The sequence below is a fragment of the Oncorhynchus masou genome, chromosome 10 (genome assembly GCF_036934945.1).
Source record: "Oncorhynchus masou masou isolate Uvic2021 chromosome 10, UVic_Omas_1.1, whole genome shotgun sequence".
Taxonomy (NCBI): Eukaryota; Metazoa; Chordata; class Actinopteri; order Salmoniformes; family Salmonidae; genus Oncorhynchus; species Oncorhynchus masou.
The window spans coordinates 49,760,923-49,788,298 of record NC_088221.1 but is presented as its reverse complement, the minus strand read 5'-3'; the positions used below and the strand labels follow the sequence as shown (position 1 = coordinate 49,788,298).

General features: G+C 45.6%; 1 protein-coding gene across 1 annotated transcript in view; it reads right to left on the bottom strand.

Moving 5' to 3' along the window:
• Positions 1-27,376, bottom strand: part of tmem198a (transmembrane protein 198a) — a 75,112-nt gene that overhangs the window by 12,485 nt on the left and 35,251 nt on the right. The window contains exons 2-5 of the mRNA XM_064976972.1: positions 25,533-25,805; positions 11,216-11,451; positions 5,032-5,225; positions 3,200-3,345 (exon numbers count right to left, since the gene is read on the bottom strand). Of these exons, the coding sequence (XP_064833044.1) occupies positions 3,200-3,345; positions 5,032-5,225; positions 11,216-11,451; positions 25,533-25,710 (754 nt within the window). The 5' untranslated portion in view covers positions 25,711-25,805. The remainder of the gene's footprint in view (positions 1-3,199; positions 3,346-5,031; positions 5,226-11,215; positions 11,452-25,532; positions 25,806-27,376) is intronic.

Sequence of the window (27,376 nt, the reverse complement as noted above, 5' to 3'; positions counted from 1 at the left end):
CTTCTCTCTGCCCCCCACCCTCTCTCTGCATCTCGTTGCTTCTCTCTGCCCCCTACCCTCTCTCTGCATCTCGTTGCTTCTCTCTGCCCCCCTACCCTCTCTCTGCATCTCGTTGCTTCTCCCTGCCCCCTACCCTCTCTCTGCATCTCGTTGCTTCTCTCTGCCCCCCACCCTCTCTCTGCATCTCGTTGCTTCTCTCTGCCCCCTACCCTCTCTCTGCATCTCGTTGCTTCTCTCTGCCCCCTACCCTCTCTCTGCATCTCGTTGCTTCTCTCTGCCCCCCACCCTCTCTCTGCATCTCATTGCTTCTCTCTGCCCCCCCCTCTCTCTGCATCTCGTTGCTTCTCTCTGCCCCCTACCCTCTCTCTGCATCTCGTTGCTTCTCTCTGCCCCCCACCCTCCCTCTGCATCTCGTTGCTTCTCTCTGCTTCTCTCTTCTTGTCCTCCTCTCTGCCCCCACACTCTCTCTGCCCCCCACCCTCTCTCTGCCCCCTACCCTCTCTCTGCCCCCTACCCTCTCTCTGCCCCCTACCCTCTCTCTGCCCCCTACCCTCTCTCTGCATCTCGTTGCTTCTCTCTTCTTGTCCTCCTCTCTGCCCCCACACTCTCTCTGCCCCCCACCCTCTCTCTGCCCCCTACCCTCTCTCTGCCCCCTACCCTCTCTCTGCCCCCCACCCTCTCTCTGCCCCCCTACCCTCTCTCTGCATCTCATTGCTTCTCTCTTCTTGTCCTCCTCTCTGCCCCCACCCCTCTCTCTGCCCCCTACCCTCTCTCTGCCCCCCACCCTCTCTCTGCCCCCCACCCTCTCTCTGCCCCCCACCCTCTCTCTGCCTCCACTCGCCCTCTCACTTCCCTCTCCGTCTTCCTATCCCCTGACACCCTTTAAGCTCAGTAATCAACATCTTTTAACCCAGGGGGACTAGGGAGCAGGGGTAGAGGGGGGGGCACCATGTTACCAGGCTGTTACTATGACAACCACCAGATCAGAACCACACCACCACCACCACCTCCAAAGCTTCTTTCCCTCCCTTTTTTTGCTTTTGATCACAAGCCATCATATTTCCACAGCTTCATCACATTAGATGTGTGACTTTTTGTCAATGCATCATTATATGGTCAAAAAATAGAAATAAAACTCTGGTTCTCTGAAACCACTGATTCTGTGGTGGTATATAGACTAACCTCCTACCACACTATACGCCGGGTAGAACCTGAAGAAAGGGATATTTCTTAAATGTTAATCATCATATTCATCACTTCCAGCACCACCCCAAACATCAACTTACACTATGTGACCAAAAGTATGTGGACGCGTGCATGCCATTAATATGGAGTTGGTTTTTCCCCCTTTTGCTGCTATAACAGCCTCCACTCTTCTGGGAAGGCTTTCCACTAGATGTTGGAACATTGCTGCTATAACAGCCTCCACTCTTCTGGGAAGGCTTTCCACTAGATGTTGGAACATTGCTGCTATAACAGCCTCCACTCTTCTGGGAAGGCTTTCCACTAGATGTTGGAACATTGCTGCTATAACAGCCTCCACTCTTCTGGGAAGGCTTTCCACTAGATGTTGGAACATTGCTGCTATAACAGCCTCCACTCTTCTGGGAAGGCTTTCCACTAGATATTGGAACATTGCTGCTATAACAGCCTCCACTCTTATGGGAAGGCATTCCCCTATATGTTGGAACATTGTTGCTATAACAGCCTCCACTCTTCTGGGAAGGCTTTCCTCTAGATGTTGGAACATTGCTGCTATGACAGCCTCCAGTCTTCTGGGAAGGATTTCCACTAGAAGTTGGAACATTGCTGCAGGGATTTGCTTCCATTTAGCAACAAGAGCATTTGTGAGGTTGGGCACTGATGTTGGGAGATTAAGCCTGGCTCGGAGTTGGCGTTCCAATTCATTCCAAAGGTGTTCAATGTGCAGGCCAGTTAAGTTCTTCCACACCGACCCCGACAAACCATTTCTGTATGGACCTCGCTTTGAGCATGGGTGCATTGTCATGCTGAAGCAGGAAAGGGCCTTCCCCGAACTGTTGCCAGAAATTTGGGAGCACAGAATCGTCTAGAATGTCATGGTATGCTGTCATGTTCAGATTTCCCGTCACTGGAACTAAGGGGCCTAGCGCAAACCATAAAAAAACAACACCAGACCATTATTCGTCCTCCACCAAACTTTACAGTTGACACTATGCATACGGGCAGGCAGCGTTACCCTGGCTTCTGCCAAACTCAGATTCGTCCGTCAGATTGCCAGATGCTGAAGTGTGATTCATCACTCCAGAGAACGCATTTCCACTGCTCCAGAGTCCAATGGCGACAAGCTTTACACCACTCCAGCCAATGCTTGGCATTGCGCATGGTGATCTTAGGCTTGTGTGCGGCTGCTCGGCCATGGAAACCCATTTTATGAAGCTCCTGACTAACAGTTCTTGTGCTGACGTTGTTTCCAGAGGCAGTTTGGAACTCTGTAGTGAGTTTTGCAACCGAGGACAGATGATTTTTAAGGGCCACGCGCTTCAGCACTCGGGGGTCCTGTTCTGTGATCTTGTGTGGCCTACCACTTCATGGCTGAGCCGTTTTTGCTCCTAGACGTTTCCACTTCACAATAACAGCTCTTGCCGGACAGAAATCACTTGTTGGAAAGGTGGAATCCTATGACGGTGTCACGTTGAAAGTCAATGAGCTGCCCATAAGGCCATTTTACTGCCAGTGTTTTTCTGTGGAGATTGCATGGCTGTGTGCTCGATTTTATACAACTGTTAGCAACGGCTGAAATAGCCGAATCCACTTATTCGAAGGGGAGTACACATGCTTTTGTAGTGTATTAGTGTATAGTGTATTAGTGTATGTGAAAATGGGGCATGTCTAAGTTTTGAAGTAAAAAAAGTTAGATGAAGATAAGTGGTTCAAATCACACGATGAAAAGTTCATCATGTTCGATCTTTTTAACTACAAAACCAAAGAAATATACAAAATGGCACCATTTTCACATATGTTGATGTTGGGGTGGTGCTGGAGAGGATAAATATGAAGTTCAAGATGTTTAAAGTGTCCCCTTTCAGCCTTGTCCTGGGCTTAATCATGTCTAGGACGACGTTCAAACTTGGCATGACAATGACCACAGGAGCTGGTGTGTGAGTATCCCTCTGTTAGGCTTAGGATTAAAGGGTTAATGGTTAGGGTTCAGACGTACCCTCAGTGTGTGAGTATCCCTCGGCGGTGACCTTCCATTGGATGAGGACCCCCAGCAATGCCAGTACAGGCCACACCCCCATGATGACCCAGGTGAACCAGCAGACAGGACGGGGTGGAGCCACCTTGATTCTCTCAAATATGTATCTGCAATATATAATATCATATGTAAAATGTAATATATAATATGATATGTAATATATAATATGTAATATGTAATATATAATATTATATGTAATATATAATATAATATATAATATGATATGTAATATATAATATGTAATATATAATATAATATGTAATATAATATGTAATATATACTATAATATGTAATATATAATATATGTAATATATAATATAATATGTAATATATAATATATAATATGATATGTAATATATAATATGTAATATAATATGTAATATATAATATGTAATATATAATATATAGTATAATATGTAATATATAATATGTAATATATATCAGTAATATATAATATAATATGTAATATATAATATGTAATATATAACATGATATGTAATATATAATATGATATGTAATATATAATATGTATCAGTAATATATATATATAATATGCAATATATAATATGTAATATATAATATAATATGTAATATATAATATATAAAATGATATGTAATATATAATATGATATGTAATATATAATATATAATATATAATAGGTATATATAATATCATATGTAATATATAATATGTAATATATAATATATGATATGTAATATATAATATAATATATAATATATAATATATAATATAATATGTAATATATATTATAATATGTAATATATAATATAATATGCAATATATAATATATCTCTGTAATATATAATATAATATGTAATATATAATATGTATTATATAATATATCTCTGTAATATATAATATGTATATGGAATATATAATATGTAATATATAATATAATATGTAATATATAATATCATATGTAATATATAATATGACATGCAATATATAATATCATATGTAATATATAATATGTAATATATATTATCATATGTAATATATACTAGGTATCAGTAATATATAATATGTAATATATAATATGTATCAGTAATATATAATATGTAATATATAATATGTATCAGTAATATATAATATGTAATATATAATATAATATGTAATATATAATTTGATATGTAATATATAATATAATATGTAATATATAATATATAACATATAATATGATATGTAATATATAATATGTAATATATAATATAATATGTAATATATAATATATAATATATATCTGTTATATATAATAGTAATATATAATATGTAATATATAATATCATATTTAATATATAATATGTATCAGTAATATACAATATGTATCAGTAACATATAATATGTATCAGTAATATATAATATGTAATATATAATATAATATGTAATATATAATATGTAATATATAATATAATATGTAGTATATAATATGACATGTAATATATAATATAATATGTCATATATAATTTGATATGTAATATATAATATAATATGTAATATATAATATATAATATATAATATGATATGTAATATATAATATGTAATATATAATATAATATGCAATATATAATATGTAATATATAATATATAATATATATCTGTTATATATAATATGTATCTGTTATATATAATAGTAATATATCATATTTAATATATAATATCATATTTAATATATAATATGTATCAGTAATATATAATATGTATCAGTAATATATAATATGTATCAGTAATATTATATCATATGTAATATAATATATATGTGTCTTTAATATACCTGACGAGAGCAAACAGTTCAATGAAATAGTCCACAGTGACGGTGATGACAGCCGAGCCGAACACAGCGGTTGAGAGGGTGGTGAAGAAGCACTGCCATTGGAGGGTGAGGACGGCGAACAGCATGCCTGACCCCAGCAACACCCCCAGGGGCACCCACACCGTCCGGGGGTGGTGAAACTCCTCCATTACCACCTGCATGGAGAGCTTTCTGTTCAGTTGACTTTATTCAGATAGCCAATAGTACATCAGGAAAACATTTCTTGGTTTGATAGCGCAAGCTCAGACAATGCAATCTCCCAGCTACTATCTAATCAACCTAACATTGACATTATCCCACTACTTTGCTGGCTAGCCTCTATTGGCTTAAAATGCCAAACCTAAAACAATATCTGACTATTCATTTCCAGCAATATTGCACTGTCGGTCTGGTGCGCCCGTTTGCTGTGTGTGTAGCCAGTTGATGTCATAACCGTCTTGTGGGTTGACAGAACTACTTCCCCCAAAACCTTCTCAATTAAATGTTAACTGCAAAGTAGGCAGAAGTATATCATGAGGAAGTATATCATGAGGAAGTATATCATGAGGAAGTATATCATGAGGAAGTATATCATGAGGAAGTATATCATGAGGCAGTATGTCATGAGGCAGTATGTCATGAGGAAGTATATCATGAGGAAGTATATCATGAGGCAGTATGTCATGAGGCAGTATGTCATGAGGCAGTATGTCATGAGGCAGTATGTCATGAGGCAGTATATCATGAGGAAGTATATCATGAGGCAGTATGTCATGAGGCAGTATGTCATGAGGAAGTATATCATGAGGCAGTATGTCATGAGGCAGTATGTCATGAGGAAGTATATCATGAGGCAGTATGTCATGAGGCAGTATGTCATGAGGCAGTATGTCATGAGGAAGTATATCATGAGGAAGTATATCATGAGGAAGTATATCATGAGGAAGTATATCATGAGGAAGTATATCATGAGGAAGTATATCATGAGGAAGTATATCATGAGGAAGTATATCATGAGGAAGTATATCATGAGGAAGTATATCATGAGGAAGTATATCATGAGGCAGTATATCATGAGGAAGTATATCATGAGGAAGTATATCATGAGGAAGTATATCATGAGGAAGTATGTCATGAGGAAGTATATCATGAGGAAGTATATCATGAGGCAGTATATCATGAGGAAGTATATCATGAGGAAGTATATCATGAGGAAGTATATCATGAGGAAGTATATCATGAGGAAGTATATCATGAGGAAGTATATCATGAGGAAGTATATCATGAGGAAGTATATCATGAGGAAGTATATCATGAGGAAGTATATCATGAGGAAGTATATCATGAGGAAGTATATCATGAGGAAGTATATCATGAGGAAGTATATCATGAGGCAGTATGTCATGAGGAAGTATATCATGAGGAAGTATATCATGAGGCAGTATATCATGAGGCAGTATGTCATGAGGCAGTATGTCATGGGGCAGTATGTCATGAGGAAGTATATCATGAGGAAGTATGTCATGAGGCAGTATGTCATGAGGCAGTATGTCATGAGGAAGTATATCATGAGGCAGTATGTCATGAGGCAGTATGTCATGAGGAAGTATATCATGAGGAAGTATATCATGAGGCAGTATGTCATGAGGCAGTATGTCATGAGGAAGTATATCATGAGGAAGTATATCATGAGGCAGTATGTCATGAGGCAGTATGTCATGAGGAAGTATATCATGAGGCAGTATGTCATGAGGCAGTATGTCATGAGGCAGTATATCATGAGGCAGTATATCATGAGGCAGTATATCATGAGGAAGTATATCATTTCTATCTATTATTTATTATTTGCAAACTTGCCATGAAATGAGCAGCAGCAGTACAGAACCACCACGAGAAGACATTTGACATTCCGCACTCGCTAGAAGAGCACATTTGACATTCCTCATTCGCTAGAAGACATTAGACATTCCTCACTCGCTAGAAGACATTAGACATTCCTCACTCGCTAGAAGACATTAGACATTCCTCACTCGCTAGAAGAGCACATTAGACATTCCTTACTCGCTAGAAGACATTAGACATTCCTCACTCGATAGAAGAGCACATTAGACATTCCTCACTCGCTAGAAGAGCACATTAGACATTCCTCATTCGCTAGAAGAGCACATTAGACATTCCTCACCCGCTAGAAGACATTAGCCATTCCTCACCCGCTAGAAGACATTAGACATTCTTCACTAGTTAGAAGACATTAGACATTCCTCACTCGCTAGAAGACATTAGACATTCCTCACTCGCTAGAAGACATTAGACATTCCTCACTCGCTAGAAGACATTAGACATTCCTCACTCGCTAAAAGACATTAGACATTCCTCACTCGCTAGAAGACATTAGACATTCCTCACTCGCTAAAAGACATTAGACATTCCTCACTCGCTAGAAGACATTAGACATTCCTCACTCGCTAAAAGACATTAGACATTCCTCACTCGCTAGAAGACATTAGACATTCCTCACTCGCTAGAAGACATTAGACATTCCTCACTCGCTAAAAGACATTAGACATTCCTCACTCGCTAGAAGACATTAGACATTCCTCACACGCTAGAAAAGCACATTAGACATTCCTCACTCGCTAGAAGACATTAGACATTCCTCACTCGCTAAAAGACGTTAGACATTTCTCACTCGCAAGAAGAGCGCATTAGACATTCCTCACTCGCTAGAAGACATTAGACATTCCTCACTCGCTAGAAGACATTAGACATTCCTCACACGCTAGAAAAGCACATTAGACATTCCTCACTCGCTAGAAGACATTAGACATTCCTCACTCGCTAAAAGACATTAGACATTCCTCACTCGCTAGAAGACATTAGACATTCCTCACACGCTAGAAAAGCACATTAGACATTCCTCACTCGCTAGAAGACATTAGACATTCCTCACTCGCTAAAAGACGTTAGACATTTCTCACTCGCAAGAAGAGCGCATTAGACATTCCTCACTCGCTAGAAGACATTAGACATTCCTCACTCGCTAGAAGACATTAGACATTCCTCCCTCGCTAGAAGAGCACATTAGACATTCCGCACTCGCTAGAAGACATTAGACATTCCTCACTCACTAGAAGAGCGCATTAGACATTCCTCACTCGCTAGAAGAGCACATTAGACATTCCTCATTCGCTAGAAGAGCACATTAGACATTCCACACCCGCTAGAAGACATTAGACATTCCTCACCCGCTAGAAGAGCGCATTAGACATTCTTCACTCGCTAGAAGAGCACATTAGACATTCCTCACCCGCTAGAAGACATTAGACATTCCTCACTCGCTAGAAGACAGACATTCTTCACTCGCCAGAAGACATTAGACATTCCTTACTCGCTAGAAGAGCACATTAGACATTCCTCACTAGCTAGAAGGCATTAGACATTCCTCACTCCCTAGAAGACATTAGACATTCCTCACTCCCGAGAAGACATTAGACATTCCTCACTAGTTAGAAGACATTAGACATTCCTCACTCGCTAGAAGAGCACATTAGACATTCCTCACTCGCTAGAAGACATTAGACATTCTTCACTCGCTAGAGGACATTAGACTTTCTTCACTCGCTAAAAGACATTAGACATTCCTCACTCGCTAGAAGAGCACATTAGACATTCCTCACTCGCTAGAAGACATTAGACATTCCTCACACGCTAGAAAAGCACATTAGACATTCCTCACTCGCTAGAAGACATTAGACATTCCTCACTCGCTAAAAGACGTTAGACATTTCTCACTCGCAAGAAGAGCGCATTAGACATTCCTCACTCGCTAGAAGACATTAGACATTCCTCACTCGCTAGAAGACATTAGACATTCCTCCCTCGCTAGAAGAGCACATTAGACATTCCGCACTCGCTAGAAGACATTAGACATTCCTCACTCACTAGAAGAGCGCATTAGACATTCCTCACTCGCTAGAAGAGCACATTAGACATTCCTCATTCGCTAGAAGAGCACATTAGACATTCCACACCCGCTAGAAGACATTAGACATTCCTCACCCGCTAGAAGAGCACATTAGACATTCTTCACTCGCTAGAAGAGCACATTAGACATTCCTCACCCGCTAGAAGACATTAGACATTCCTCACTCGCTAGAAGACAGACATTCTTCACTCGCCAGAAGACATTAGACATTCCTTACTCGCTAGAAGAGCACATTAGACATTCCTCACTAGCTAGAAGACATTAGACATTCCTCACTCCCTAGAAGACATTAGACATTCCTCACTCCCGAGAAGACATTAGACATTCCTCACTAGTTAGAAGACATTAGACATTCCTCACTCGCTAGAAGAGCACATTAGACATTCCTCACTCGCTAGAAGACATTAGACATTCTTCACTCGCTAGAGGACATTAGACTTTCTTCACTCGCTAAAAGACATTAGACATTCCTCACTCGCTAGAAGAGCACATTAGACATTCCTCACTCGCTAGAAGAGCACATTAGACATTCCTCACTCGCTAGAAGACATTAGACATTCCTCACTCGCTAGAAGACATTAGACATTCCTCACTCGCTAGAAGACATTAGACATTCCTTACTCCCTAGAAGACATTAGACATTCCTCACTCGCTAGAAGACATTAGACATTCTTCACTCGCTAGAAGACATTAGATATTCCTTACTCCCTAGAAGACATTAGACATTCCTCACTCGCTAGAAGACATTAGGAATTCCTTACTCGCTAGAAGACATTAGACATTCTTCACTCGCTAGAAGACATTAGACATTCCTCACCCGTTAGAAGACATTAGACATTCCTCACTCGCTAGAAGACATTAGACATTCCTCACTCGCTAGAAGACATTAGACATTCCTCACTAGTTAGAAGACATTAGACATTCTTCACTCGCTAGAAGACATTAGATATTCCTTACTCCCTAGAAGACATTAGACATTCCTCACTCGCTAGAAGACATTAGAAATTCCTTACTCGCTAGAAGACATTAGACATTCTTCACTCGCTAGAAGACATTAGACATTCCTCACCCGTTAGAAGACATTAGACATTCCTCACTCGCTAGAAGACATTAGACATTCCTCACTTGCTAGAAGACATTAGACATTCCTCACTAGTTAGAAGACATTAGACATTCCTCACTAGTTAGAAGACATTAGACATTCCTAACTCGCTAGAAGACATTAGACATTCCTCACTCGCTAGAAGACATTAGACATTCCTAACTCACTAGAAGACATTAGACATTCCTCACTCGCTAGAAGACATTAGACATTCCTCACTCGCTAGAAGACATTAGACATTCCTAACTCACTAGAAGACATTAGACATTCCTCACACGCTAGAAGAGCACATTAGACATTCCTCACTCGCTAGAAGACATTAGACATTCCTCACTCGCTAGAAGAGCGCATTAGACATTCCTCACTCGCTAGAAGACATTAGACATTCCTCACTCGCTAGAAGAGCACATTAGACATTCCTCACTCGCTAGAAGAGCACATTAGACATTCCTCACTCGCTAGAAGAGCGCATTAGACATTCCTCACTCGCTAGAAGACATTAGACATTCCTCACTCGCTAGAAGACATTAGACATTCTTCACTCGCTAGAAGACATTAGACATTCCTCACCCGCTAGAAGACATTAGACATTCCTCACTCGCTAGAAGACATTAGACATTCCTCACTAGTTAGAAGACATTAGACATTCCTCACTCGCTAGAAGACATTAGACATTCCTAACTCGCTAGAAGACATTAGACATTCCTCACTCGCTAGAAGACATTAGACATTCCTAACTCGCTAGAAGACATTAGACATTCCTCACTCGCTAGAAGACATTAGACATTCCTCACTCGCTAGAAGACATTAGACATTCCTCACTCCCTAGATGTGCAACTAAAGGGGAATTACGTTAAAAAATAAACGTGTTAATTTTCTCCCAGACTTAAACAAAACACACACACCAACAAACACACAACTCCCCCCCCACACACACACTCAACAAACACACAACCCCACCCCCACACACACACACACTCAACAAACACACAATCCCTCCCCCCACACTCACACTCAACAAACACACAACTCCCCACCACACACACACACACAGATAAAGACAGTATTCTCTTATTTACCAGTGAGGCGATGCCCAGCAGTAGTCCCAGCAGTAGCCCCACCATGTATAGTCCAACAGAGCGTACCAGCATGGTGACCAGGCCACAGAGGGTACCGATGCCCAGGCCGATGCCCACCGAGGCCTCCACACTCAGCTGGGTGTCCAGAACACGCTCCTTATAACACAGCAGAAAGATGATGACGGAGCCAAACATCAAGCCTGTTAGGAACATCACCGCCTTGAAGCAACGGTAACCTGGAGAGGAGAAGAGGAGAGAGAGAGAGACAGGTTAAAGCCTGCGAGAAGGAGAGGAGAGGAGAGGAGGGGAGGGGAGAGGAGAGGAGAGGAGAGGAGAGGAGAGGGGAGGGGAGAGGGAGAGGAGAGGAGAGGAGAGGAGAGGAGAGGAGAGGAGAGGAGAGGAGAGGAGAGGAGAGGAGAGGAGAGGAGAGGAGGGGAGAGGAGAGTTAGAGCCTGAAGGGCAGACAGACAGACAGACAGACAGACAGACAGACAGACAGACAGACAGACAGACAGACAGATGAACAGACAGACAGACAGACAGACAGACAGACAGACAGACAGACAGACAGACAGACAGACAGACAGACTATAGGCTATATAAAATACTGGCCCGGGGCCCCCCCACCCCATTTGATTTTGTTAGTCAGTGTCACTCAGAGATCATACTGTAAACATGGCAAATATTTCTCTCCACCCTATGGCAAAATGTGTAGAATTCCAAGAAATTAGAAAGAAACATTGCTCTCCCCCCACTCCCATCAAAATTGCACAGGATTAGAGCCTGCAGGCCAGACAGGAGAGAGGTTAGAGAATATCACCGACTTGAAGCAGTGGTAACCTGCAGGAGGAGACACACACCCACACAGACACACACACCCACCCACACAGACACACACCCACCCACACAGACACACACCCACCCACACAGACACACACCCACCCACACAGACACACACCCACACAGACACACACCCACACAGACACACACCCACAAAGACACACACCCACACACCCACACACCCACACAGACACACACCCACACAGACACACACCCACACACACCCACACCCACAGACACACCCACACAGACACACACCCACACAGACACACACCCACACAGACACACACAGACACACACCCACACAGACACACACCCACACAGACACACACCCACACAGACACACACAGACACACACCCACACAGACACACACCCACACAGACACACACCCTCACAGACACACACAGACACACACCCACACAGACACACACCCTCACAGACACACACAGACACACACCCACACAGACACACACCCTCACAGACACACACCCACACAGACACACACCCACACCCACACACACCCACACAGACACACACCCACAGACACACACCCAAACAGACACACACCCACAGACACACACCCACACAGACACACACAGACACACACCCACACAGACACACACCCACACAGACACACACCCACACAGACACACACCCACACAGACACACACCCACACACACAGACACACACCCACCCACACAGACACACACCCACACAGACACACACCCACACAGACACACACCCACAAAGACACACACCCACACACCCACACACCCACACAGACACACACCCACACAGACACACACCCACACACACCCACACCCACAGACACACCCACACAGACACACACCCACACAGACACACACCCACACAGACACACACAGACACACACCCACACAGACACACACCCACACAGACACACACCCACACAGACACACACAGACACACACCCACACAGACACACACCCACACAGACACACACCCTCACAGACACACACAGACACACACCCACACAGACACACACCCTCACAGACACACACAGACACACACCCACACAGACACACACCCTCACAGACACACACCCACACAGACACACACCCACACCCACACACACCCACACAGACACACACCCACAGACACACACCCAAACAGACACACACCCACAGACACACACCCACACAGACACACACAGACACACACCCACACAGACACACACCCACACAGACACACACCCACACAGACACACACCCACACAGACACACACCCACACACACCCAAACACACCCACACAGACACCCACACAGACACACACCCACACAGACACACACCCACACAGACACACAGACACCCACCCACACAGACACACACAGACACAGACACACACTCACACAGACACACACCCACACAGACACACACCCACACAGACACACATCCACACAGGCACACACCCACACAGACAAACACCCACACAGACACACACCCACCCACACAGACACACACCCACCCTCACAAACACACACCCACACAGACACACACCCACACAGACACACACCCACACAGACACACACCCACACAGACACACACAGACACACACCCACACAGACACACACCCACACAGACACACACCCATACAGACACACACCCACACAACCACACACCCACACAGGCACACACCCACACAGACACACACACACCCACACAGACACACACACACCCACACAGACACACACCCACACAGGCACACACTCACACAGACACACACACACCCACACACACACACCCACACAGACACACACACACCCACACAGACACACACCCACACAGACACACACCCACACAGGCACACACTCACACACCCACACACACACACCCACACCCACACAGACACACACACACCCACACACACACACCCACACAGACACACACCCACACAGACACACACCCACACAGACACACACCCACACACTCACACACCCACACACACACACCCACACCCACACAGACACACACCCACACAGACACACACACACCCACACAGACACACCCACACACACACAGACACACACCCGCACAGAGACACACCCACACAGACACACACAGACACACACCCACACAGGCACACACTCACACAGACACACACTCACACACACACACACCCACACAGACACACCCACAGACACACCCACGCCCACACAGACTATGCTTTGCATGTGGAATAATATTATTAACTAAATCAATATATACCCTTTACAGTTTCAATAATGTGTTATAGTTGAACCACTATAATAATAATAATAATTGGAGTCTCAAAGCAGACCCACACACACCCACCCACAGACACCCACACAGACACACACCCACACAAACACAGACCCACAGAGTCATGCCACACACACACACACACACGCACACCACACGCACACACACACACACACACACACACACACACACACACACACATAACAACAGCTGCTATCAGCCTATTATAATGATTGCTAAATACTGCACCAATTTAAAACACTTGCCCCCTAATCCTCCAGTCCCCAAAACGTGTAACTATTGGACTATACATTGTGCCTTCCTGTATCATAATGATGCTAAAATGTTTATTTAATTCTAATTTGATTCACTTTTTGTTTGTATATTCTTATCTTTTATTAGTTCTTATTGTTGTTGCATTGTCGAGAAGGAACCTGCAAGATGCGAAGATGACACCAACAGATATGGCAGCTCTGCTTCTAGCTCCTAAGCAACTTTGACAATTTTTTTGTTGCGTGTTAATTCAATAGATTATCATCGGCCCAGAACTTTTTGTTTTGGGACGATTGTTTATTACATCAAGCCAGTAAGAATGTTTGGATATCAGAGCGGCGGTAACTCACCAGCATTACGGCCAGGAATACGACTTTTCCGAAATGGAATCTTTGTTCGTACCCCATCAGGGCAATTGAATTTACGAACGTACAGAGACTCAAGTTACTTTGTTCACCCAACCTAGAATACAAATCACAATGAAATGCCGATGGTATTACCTCCCAAGATCATTTTCTGTTTCTCCCCCAGCCCCCCTCCATCTCCCCTCCCCACAGTCTCCTCCTCCCCCGTCTCTCCCAGCCCCCCTCCATCTCCCCTCCCCACAGTCTCCCCCTCCCCCGTCTCCCCCAGCCCCCCTCCATCTCCCCTCCCCACTGCCTCCTCCTCCCCCGTCTCCCACAGCCCCCTCCATCTCCCCTCCCCACAGTCTCCCCCTCCCCCGTCTCCCACAGCCCCCTCCATCTCCCCTCCCCACTGTCTCCCCCTCCCCCAGCCCCCTCCATCTAGCCTCCCCACTGTCTCCCCCTCCCCCAGCCCCCTCCATCTCCCCTCCCCACTGTCTCCCCCTCCCCGTCTCCCACAGCCCCCTCCATCTCCCCTCCCCACTGTCTCCCCTCCCCCCAGCCCCCTCCATCTCCCCTCCCCTCTGTCTCCCCCTCCCCCGTCTCCCACAGCCCCCTCCATCTCCCCTCCCCACTGTCTCCCCCTCCCCCGTCTCCCACAGCCCCCTCCATCTCCCCTCCCCTCTGCCTCCTCCTCCCCGTCTCCCACAGCCCCCTCCATCTAGCCTCCCCACTGTCTCCCCCTCCCCCAGCCCCCCTCCATCTCCCCTCCCCTCTGCCTCCTCCCCCGTCTCCCCCACTCCCCTCCTCCTCCCCCGTCTCCCCCAGCCTCCCTGCATCTCCCCTCCCCTCTGCCTCCTCCTCCCGTCTCCCCCACTCCCCTCCTCCTCCCCCGTCTCCCCCAGCCCCCCTCCATCTAGCCTCCCCACTGTCTCCCCCTCCCCCAGCCCCCCTCCATCTCCCCTCCCCTCTGCCTCCTCCTACCCCGTCACCCACAGCCCCCTCCATCTAGCCTCCCCACTGTCTCCCCCTCCCCCAGCCCCCTCCATCTCCCCTCCCCTCTGCCTCCTCCTCCCGTCTCCCCCACTCCCCTCCTCCTCCCCCGTCTCCCCCAGCCCCCTCCATCTAGCCTCCCCACTGTCTCCCCTTCCCCCAGCCCCCTCCATCTCCCCTCCCCTCTGCCTCCTCCTACCCCGTCACCCACAGCCCCCTCCATCTAGCCTCCCCACTGTCTCCCCCTCCCCCAGCCCCCTCCATCTAGCCTCCCCCTCCCCCAGCCCCCCTCCATCTCCCCTCCCCACTGTCTCCCCCTCCCCCGTCTCCCACAGCCCCCTCCATCTCCCCCTCCCCACTGTCTCCCCCTCCCCCAGCTCCCCTCCATCTCCCCCCCCTCTGTCTCCCCCTCCCCGTCTCCCACAGCCCCCTCCATCTCCCCTCCCCACTGTCTCCCCCTCCCCCGTCTCCCACAGCCCCCTCCATCTCCCCTCCCCACTGTCTCCCCCTCCCCCGTCTCCCACAGCGCCCCTCCATCTCCCCTCCCCACTGTCTCCCCCTCCCCCAGCTCCCCTCCATCTCCCCTCCCCTCTGTCTCCCCCTCCCCCGTCTCCCCCAGCCCCCTCCATCTAGCCTCCCCACTGTCTCCCCCTCCCCCAGCCCCCTCCACCTCCCCTCCCCTCTGCCTCCTCCTACCCCGTCACCCACAGCCCCCCTCCATCTAGCCTCCCCACTGTCTCCCCCTCCCCCAGCCCCCCTCCATCTAGCCTCCCCACTGTCTCCCCATCCCCCAGCCCCCCTCCATCTCCCCTCCCCACTGTCTCCCCCTCCCCGTCTCCCACAGCCCCCCTACATCTCCCCTCCCCACTGTCTCCCCCTCCCCCAGCCCCCCTCCATCTCCCCTCCCCACTGTCTCCCCCTCCCCCGTCTCCCACAGCCCCCCTCCATCTCCCCTCCCCTCTGCCTCCTCCTCCCCCGTCTCCCACAGCCCCCTCCATCTCCCCTCCCCACTGTCTCCCCCTCCCACAGCCCCCTCCATCTCCCCTCCCCACTGTCTCCCCCCACAGCCCCCTCCATCTCCCCTCCCTACAGTCTCCCCCTCCCCGTCTCCCACAGCCCCCTCCATCTCCCCTCCCCACAGTCTCGCCCTCCCCGTCTCCCACAGCCCCCCTCCATCTCCCTCCCCACTGTCTCCCCCTCCCCCAGCCCCCTCCATCTCCCCTCCCCACAGTCTCCCCCTCCCCCCGTCTCCCACAGCCCCCTCCATCTCCCCTCCCCACTGTCTCCCCCTCCCCCAGCCCCCTCCATCTCCCCTCCCCACTGTCTCCCCCTCCCCCAGCCCCCTCCATCTCCCCTCCCCTCTGCCTCCTCCTCCCCCGTCTCCCACAGCCCCCTCCATCTCCCCTCCCCACTGTCTCCCCCTCCTACAGCCCCCTCCATCTCCCCTCCCCACAGTCTCCCCCTCCCCGTCTCCCACAGCCCCCCTCCATCTCCCCTCCCCACTGTCTCCCCCTCCCCCAGCCCCCTCCATCTCCCCTCCCCACAGTCTCCCCCTCCCCCGTCTCCCACAGCCCCCTCCATCTCCCCTCCCCACTGTCTCCCCCTCCCCCAGCCCCCTCCATCTCCCCTCCCCACTGTCTCCCCCTCCCCCAGCCCCCTCCATCTCCCCTCCCCTCTGCCTCCTCCTCCCCCGTCTCCCACAGCCCCCTCCATCTCCCCTCCCCACTGTCTCCCCCTCCCCCAGCTCCCCTCCATCTCCCCCTCCCCACTGTCTCCCCCTCCCAAAGCTCCCCTCCATCTCCCCTCCCCACTGTCTCCCCCTCCCCCGTCTCCCACAGCCCCCTCCATCTCCCCTCCCCACTGTCTCCCCCTCCCACAGCCCCCTCCATCTCCCCTCCCCTCTGCCTCCTCCTCCCCCGTCTCCCCCAGCCCCCTCCATCTAGCCTCCCCACTGTCTCCCCCTCCCCCAGCCCCCTCCATCTCCCCTCCCCACTGTCTCCCCCTCCCCCGTCTCCCACAGCCCCCTCCATCTAGCCTCCCCACTGTCTCCCCCTCCCCCAGCCCCCTCCATCTCCCCTCCCCTCTGTCTCCCCCTCCCCGTCTCCCACAGCCCCCTCCATCTCCCCTCCCCACTGTCTCCCCCTCCCCCGTCTCCCACAGCCCCCCTCCATCTCCCCCTCCCCTCTGCCTCCTCCTCCCCCGTCTCCCACAGCCCCCTCCATCTAGCCTCCCCACTGTCTCCCCCTCCCCCAGCCCCCTCCATCTCCCCTCCCCTCTGCCTCCTCCTCCCCGTCTCCCCCACTCCCCCTCCTCCTCCCCCGTCTCCCCCAGCCCCCCTCCATCTAGCCTCCCCACTGTCTCCCCCTCCCCCAGCCCCCTCCATCTCCCCTCCCCTCTGCCTCCTCCTACCTCGTCACCCACAGCCCCCCTCCATCTAGCCTCCCCACTGTCTCCCCCTCCCCCAGCCCCCCTCCATCTCCCCTCCCCACTGTCTCCCCCTCCCCCGTCTCCCACAGCCCCCTCCATCTCCCCTCCCCACTGTCTCCCCCTCCCCCAGCCCCCCTCCATCTAGCCTCCCCACTGTCTCCCCCTCCCCCAGCCCCCTCCATCTCCCCTCCCCACTGTCTCCCCCTCCCCGTCTCCCACAGCCCCCTCCATCTCCCCTCCCCACTGTCTCCCCCTCCCCCAGCCCCCTCCATCTCCCCTCCCCCTCTGTCTCCCCCTCCCCCGTCTCCCACAGCCCCCTCCATCTCCCCTCCCCACTGTCTCCCCCTCCCCGTCTCCCACAGCCCCCTCCATCTCCCCTCCCCTCTGCCTCCTCCTCCCCCGTCTCCCACAGCCCCCTCCATCTAGCCTCCCCACTGTCTCCCCCTCCCCCAGCCCCCTCCATCTCCCCTCCCCTCTGCCTTCTCCTCCCCGTCTCCCCCAGCCCCCCTCCATCTCCCCTCCCCTCTGCCTCCTCCTCCCCCGTCTCCCCCACGTCTCTCCCTCTCAAGCCGATACCACGACAGCCCTCAACAAACTACACTGGACTTTATGCAAACTGGAAACCACATATCCTGAGACCTGCATTTATTGTAACTGGGGATTTCTATAGTCAACACATTGACTGTGGTACTCGCTCTGTAAAAACATTGGACCACTGCTACACAACTTTTCGGAATGCCTACAAGGCGCTCCCCCGCCCTCCCTTCGGCAAACATGATCACGACTCCATTTTGCTTTTCCTTTCCTATAGGCAGAAACTCACTCAGGAAGTACCCATGCAAAGGACTATTCAACGCTGGTCTGACCAATCGGAATCCATGCTTTAAGATTGTTTTGATCACGTGGACTGGGAGGTGACTTGGAATATGGCCGAAAACAAACAGTGTAGTTATTCCCTCCCCATGGCAATCAAACAGGAAAAACATCAGTACAGAGACAAAGTGTAGTCACAATTCAACGGCTCAGACACGAGTTGTATGTGGCGGGGTCTACACACAATAACGGACTACAGAAAACCAGCCACGTCACGGACACAGACGTCTTGCTCAAGGATAAGCTAAACACCTTCTTCGCCCGCTTTGAGGATAACACCAATAACTACCAAGGACTGTGGAGTCTCCTTCTCCGTGGCCAATGTGAGTAAGACATTTAAGTGTGTTAACCCTCGCAAGGCTGCCGGGCCAGACGGCATCCCCAGCCACGTCCTCAGAACACGCCAGTCTGCTGTCCCCGCTTGAGCATGAGCAGACCAGCTGGCTGGTGTGTTTACGGATATATTCAATCTCTCCCTATCCCAGTCTGCTGTCCTCACTTGCTTCAATATGTCCACCATTGATCCTGTAGCCAAAAAAAGCTTAGATAACTGAACTAAAGGACTATTGCCCTGCCCCGTAACACTCACTTCTGTCATCATGAAGTGCTTGAGAGGCTAGTAAAGGATCATATCACCTCCACCCTACCTGACACCCTATACCCACTTCAATTTGCTCACCACCCCAACAGGTTCACAGACGATGCAAACATCATCACACTGCACACTGCCCTGTCCCATCTGGACAAGAGGAATACCTATGTAAGAATGTTGTTTATTGACTATAGCTCAGCCTTCAACACCATAGTACCCTCCAAGCTCATCATTAAGCTCAGGCCCTGGGTCTGAACCCCGCCCTGTACAACTGGGTCCTGGACTTCCTGACGGGCCACCCCCAGGTGGTGAAGGTAGGAAACAGCACCTCCACTCCGCTGACCCTCAACACTGGGGCCCCACAAGAGTGCATGCTGAGCCCACTCATGTACTCCCTGTTCACCCATGACTGCGTGGCCATGCACGCCTCCAACTCACAATCATCAAGTCTGCAGACGACAAAAGAGTAGTAGGCCTGATTTTAAAAAATGACGAGACGGCCTACAGGGAGGAGGTGAGGGCTCTGGTGGAGTGGTGCCAGGAAAATAACCTCACACTCAACGTCAACAAAATGAAGGAGCTGATCGTGGACTTCAGGAAAGAGGAGAGGGTGCACATCGAGGGGGCCGCAGTGGAGAAGGTAGAACGCTTCAAGTTCCTCGGAATACATTGGTCCACCCATCACAGACAGTGTGGTGAAGAAGGCGCAACAGCGTCTCTTCAATATCAGGACGCTGAAGAAATGTGTCTTGGCCCCTAAAACCCTTTTACTTTACAGATGCACAATAGAGAGCATCCTGTCGGGCTGTATCACCGCCTGGTATGACAACTGCGCCGCCCGCAACCGCAGGGCTCTCCAGAGGGTAGTGCGGTCTGCCCAATGCATCACCGGGGGTAAACTACCTGCCCTCCAGGACACCTACAGCACCCGATGTCACGGGAAGAAAGATCATCAAGGACAACAACCACCAGGTCAGTACAGGTGCATCAACGCAGACGACCGACAGACTGAAAAACAGGTTCTATCTCAAGACCATCAGACTGTTAAATACCCATCACAAGCCGACAACCACCCGGTTACTCAACCCTGCACCTCAGAGGACGCTGCCCTACAGTCTGTACATAGTCATGGAATCACTGGTCACTTTAATAATGGAACACTAGTCACTTTAATAATGTTAACACACTGCTTTTCTCATCTCATATGTATATACTGTATTCAACTGTATTTGTTGTCAGTACCACTCTGCTTTACTCATCTGTATATACTGTTTTCTATTCTATTTTAATTTAATTTATCGCATGCATACAACTAATACAACTTGAAAATATGATATACAGTATATGATTATATTATATACAGTATGTGATTATATTATATACAGTATGTGATTATATTATATACAGTAAGTGATTATATTATATACAGTATATGATTATATTATGTACAGTATATGATTACATTATATACAGTATATGATTATATTATATACAATATCTTATATTATGTACAGTATATGATTATATTTGTCACAGTCGTCGTAAGGAGGAGACCAAGGCGCAGCGTGGTATGCGTACATACTTCTTTAATTAAAGAAAGAACACTGAACAAACTAACAAAAACAACAAAACTAAGCGTGAAGCTAATATGGCTAGTGCAGACAGGCAACTAAACATAGAATAACAACCCAGAAAATACCCAAGGAATATGGCTACCTAAATATGGTTCCCAATCAGAGACAACGATAAACAGCTGCCTCTGATTGAGAACCAATCTAGGCAACCATAGACATATAAACACCTAGACTACCAAAACCCCTAGACATACAAAAACCCTAGACAATACAAAACCCCTAGACAATACAAAAACCCCTAGACAATACAAAAACCCCTAGACAATACAAAACCTAAACAAACCACCCGTGTCACACCATGACCCAACCAAATAATAAAGAAAACAAAGATAACCAAGGTCAGGGAGTGACACCTATAGAATACTCTATGCAGTAAAATACCCTATAGAATACCATTTAGAATACCCTATACAGTAAAAGACCCTATAGAATACCATGTAGAATACCCTATACAGTAGAATACCCTATAGAACACCATATACAGTAGAAGACCCTATAGAATACCATATCAGTAAAATATCCTATAGAATACCATTTAGAATACCCTATACAGTAGAATACCTTATAGAATACCATATAGAATACCATATACAGTAGAAGACCATATACAGTAGAAGACCCTGTAGAATAACATATAGAATACCCTACAGAATACCATATAGAATACCCTATACAGTAGAATACCCTGTAGAATACCCTGTAGAATACCCTATAGAATACCCTACAGAATACCCTATAGAATACACTATACAGTAGAAGACCCTGTAGAATACCATATAGAATAACATATAGAATACCCTATATAATACCATATAGAATACCCTATACGGTAGAAGACCCTGTAGAAAACAATATATTTAATAGCACATAGAATACCCTATACAGCAGAAGACCCTATAGAACAAAAGATAACTAAGGTCAGGGCGTGATAATATTATATACATTATATCACATACAGTATATTATTATATTATATACAGTATATGATTATATTATATACAGTATGTGATTATATTATATACATTATATGATTATATCACATACAATATGTGATTATATTATATACAATATGTGATTATATTATATACAGTATGTGATTATATTATGTACAGTATATGATTACATTATATACAGTATGTGATTACATTATATACAGTATGTGATTATATTATATACAGTATATTATTATATTATATACAGTATATTCTTATATTATATACAGTATGTTATTATATTATATACAGCATATTATTATATTATATACAGTATATTATTATATCATTTTATTATATACAGTATATTATTATATTATAAACAGTATATGATTATATTATATACAGTATATTATTATATTATATACAGCATATTATTATATTATAAACAGTATATGATTACATTATATACAGTATGTGATTACATTATATACAGTATGTGATTATATTATATACAGTATATTATTATATTATATACAGTATATTCTTATATTATATACAGTATGTTATTATATTATATACAGCATATTATTATATTATATACAGTATATTATTATATCATTTTATTATATACAGTATATTATTATATTATAAACAGTATATGATTATATTATATACAGTATATTATTATATTATATACAGCATATTATTATATTATAAACAGTATATGATTATATTATATACAGTATATTATTATATTATATACAGTATATTATTATATTATATACAGCATATTATTATATTATAAACAGTATATGATTATATTATAAACAGTATATTATTATATTATATACAGTATATTATTATATTATATACAGCATATTATTATATTATAAACAGTATATGATTATATTATATACAGTATATTATTATATTATATACAGCATATTATTATATTATATACAGTATATTATTATATTATTATATTATATACAGTATATTATTATATTATATACAGTATATTATTATATTATATACAGTATATGATTATATTATATACAGTATATTATTATATTATATACAGCATATTATTATATTATAAACAGTATATGATTATATTATAAACAGTATATTATTATATTATATACAGTATATTATTATATTATATACAGCATATTATTATATTATAAACAGTATATGATTATATTATATACAGTATATTATTATATTATATACAGTATATTATTATATTATATACAGCATATTATTATATTATATACAGTATATTATTATATTATATACAGTATATTATTATATTATATACAGCATATTATTATATTATATACAGTATATTATTATATTATTATATTATATACAGTATATTATTATATTATATACAGTATATTATTATATTATATACAGTATATTATTATATTATAAACAGTATATTATTATATTATATACAGTATATTATTATATTATATATAGTATATTGTCATGTATTTGCTGTGATTTGAGGTGTTTAAAAAGTGAGTCAGAACATTTGAAAAAAAAAGTTTGAAAAAAATAGTATTTATTGATATATTGTAATGTAAAGAAGAAGACTTAAATAATCACATCAAGGTAGACAGGTCAGAGATACACAGGCAGTCAGGCTTGGCTGAGAGATATAGAGACAGGTCAGGGACAGACAGACAGCATGGAGGAGGAGATGGGAGAGTCAAAGATAGAAAGAGACAAGCGGAAAGCTATACTGTACAGAGCAGGGTGGGTTGGGAGAGGGAGGTTGCATAATAAGATGACTTTTTCTATAGCTGAATTAACCTAGTTATGCTATTCCTTTAAATGACGAACATTTGAGCTTATATCTTACGACAGTTATTCCTTTTTAATGATGAAGAGTCAAGGGAGAGCTTAAGGAGAGAGAGAGAGAAGAGACATAGGGATAAAGAGAGAGGTGCTAGAGAGGAAGGAGAGAGAGATGCTGTGTGACAGAAAGAAAAATTGAGAAAGAAGGAGAAAGAGTGAGCGAGAGAGAGAGAAAAAGAGAGAGAGGGAGAGAGAGGAGAGAGAGAGAAAGAGAGAGTAAGAGAAAAGATGGAAAGAGAGAAAAAGAGAGAGAAAGATAGAAAGAGAGAGAGAGAGGGAGAGAGACAGAGAGAGAGAGACAGAGAGAGAGAGAGAGAGAGAGAGAGAGAGAGACAGAGAGACAGAGAGAGTAAGAGAGAACAATGGAAAAAGAGAGAGAAAGATAGAAAGAGAAAGAGAGAAAGAAAGAGAAGCAGACTTTATCCTTTAATCTGTCCCACATGGTACCCTGTCCCTTACATAGTGCACTACTATTGACCCGGGGCCTACGGAATAGGATGTCATTTGGGACACTTGGGAGAAAGTATCTATATTAATTCCTGAATGTTCCCCTGTTCCCCTGTACTCCCAGCCCACCGTCTTCCTCTACCACTAGGATCCACCATCAGATTACAAGCTGGGTGAAAAGTACCCTGTGAAAACAGCCTCCTCCTCTTCAGCTCGTCTGGCTAAAACCAGGTTATTTATTTTGTGGAGGAGGAGGAGGAGGATAAAAAAAAAATCACAGTCTTTTTCTTGCTCTAACAAAGACGACTAACAAAACAAACTGTAAAACATACAGTATTCTCCCTTCTCTTGGTTTTGTCTCGATCACACAACAGATCGGGAAGTAACACGCGTGGTGAGATGACAGCTGTTATGTTATAAACCAATTAACTGAGATGGGTCGCTCTGAATCGAGACGTTAATATGATGAACTAAACTAAATCATTCTGATGGACAATGGACGCATTACATTCCACATGACATTATCTCTACGGTCTTACCAAAGAAGGTTGTGTTCAGCTTTCCACGTGGTACAGACGTCAGTGCAACGTACAGTTTTGATTTACATTTGTTTTGAGTTGATAACTGAACAGACTTCAATGTGAAATCAACAAAAAAATCGCACCGCGTCATTTAGGTAAAACGTTTGGTGAAAGAAAACCTAACATTCCAGTTTTACACGTTGATTCAACATCATCACATAACGTTTTGTTTTTTCTTCTTAGAAATGACATGGAAACAATGTTAATTCAACCAGTTTTGCCCAGTGGACTAGCGCTCTTGTAAATCTTACCAAAGAAGCAGTATATGATGCCGAAGAGGCAGCACATGGAGCAGGCCACAGAGGGAACGATCTCATAACGACGCTCTATCTCCTCGTCGCAGCTGAGGATCCTCTCTGGGCTCCCCGGGTCATGTGGTGGAGGGGCCAGTTTGAAAGCCAGCAGCTGGGGCCAGGATACAGATGTCATGGTGACTAGGGCGTGGGGGGGGGGGTCAGGGGTTGTATAGGTGGGCCGGGACAGGGAGGATCAGGGCACGATGTTACCCATCCAAAATGATCCACCTGAGAGAGAGAGAGAGAGAAGAGAGAGAGAGAGAGAGAGAGAGAGAGAGAGGGGGGGAGAAAGAGAGAGTGAGGGAGAGGGAGAGAAAGAGAGGGAGAGAGGAGGGAGGGAGAGAGAGAAAAGAGAGAAAAGAGAAAGAGACAGCATTATTGATTGGTTGTTAATTCATTAGTGAGGGTTGAGGCACCATGCCAAGACAGACAGCCTCTCTCACAATATGGCGTCATTAAGGTCTGAGGCCTCAAACAGACACAGACGAGGGAGGCCTTCCATGCCTCTCGTTCCACTGCACCAATTGCTACTTTGCTCTGAACCCAGATCTCTGGATAAAGAGGAGCTTAATATTGTCTCAAATCAAAGACTGAACAACTACGTACCAAAATACTCCTCCCATACTCTCTGAGAAGCCGTACAAATCACAAAACGTCAAGCCCAGAATGCACTGCATGTGTTGTATGTACAAACCATTTTATCCTCCTAACTATTCACGTCTCTACACACTATTTATATCTCGATATCTACCAGCGTGTCCCTTCTAGCCCTGTTCCTGGCCCTAATGGCACCCTAGTCCCTATATAGTGCACTACCTTAGATGAGAGCCCTGGTCAAAAATAGCGCACGGTATAGGGGATGGGGTGCCATTAGGGACAAAGCTCAAAGCTCTCATTTCTCCTCTCTGATTCAATCTTGCAGGTCAGTGCACCTGTCATGTAGCAACATGTGTGACACAACTCAGCATTTAGCCTGTCACAGAAATCTACAGACAGGAAATCTACGATGATGATGATCCCCCCAGGCACCTCCTCCTCTTCCCCTCCATCTCTAACTTCTCTTCCCCCCTCTCCTCCTCTCTTCCTCTCTTCCTTCCACTCATCCTTACTCTCTATCTCCCTTCCTCTCTATCTTCCTCTCTTCCTTCCTCTCAACCTCCCTCTCTTGCTTCCTACCTCTCTTCATCCCGCTCTTCCTCTCTCCCTTCCATCTTCCTTCCTCTCGTCCTCCCTCTAGTCCAACCTCCCTTCCTTCCATTATTCCTCTCTTCCTTCCTCTCTTCCTTCCTCACGTCCTCTCATCCTCCCTCTCTTCCTTCCTCTCTTCCTCTCCTCCTCCATCTCTTCCTTCCTCTCTTCCTCCCTCTCTACCTACCGCTCTTCCTCCCTCCCTTCCTCTCCTCCTTTCTTTCTTCCTCTCCTCCTATGTCTCTTCCTCTCCTCCTCCCCATCTTCCTCTCCTCCTATGTCTCTTCCTCTCCTCCTCCCCATCTTCCTCTCCCCTCTATGTCTCTTCCTCTCCTCCTCCCTATCTTCCTCTCCTCCTATGCCTATTCATCTCCTCCTTCCTCTCATCCTCCATCTCTTCTTCTTCTCTTCCTCTCATCCTCCTTCTCTCCCTCTCCTCCCCTCTTCATTTTTCCCTTCGTATCTTCCTCTCTTCCTCCCGCTCTTCCTTCCTCCCTTCCTTCCCCCTCTCTACCTACCGCTCTTCCTCCCTCCCTTCCTCTCCTCCTTTCTTCCTTAATCTCTTCCTTCCTCTCTTCTTCTCTCCCTTCCTTTCTCTCTTCCTTCCTCTC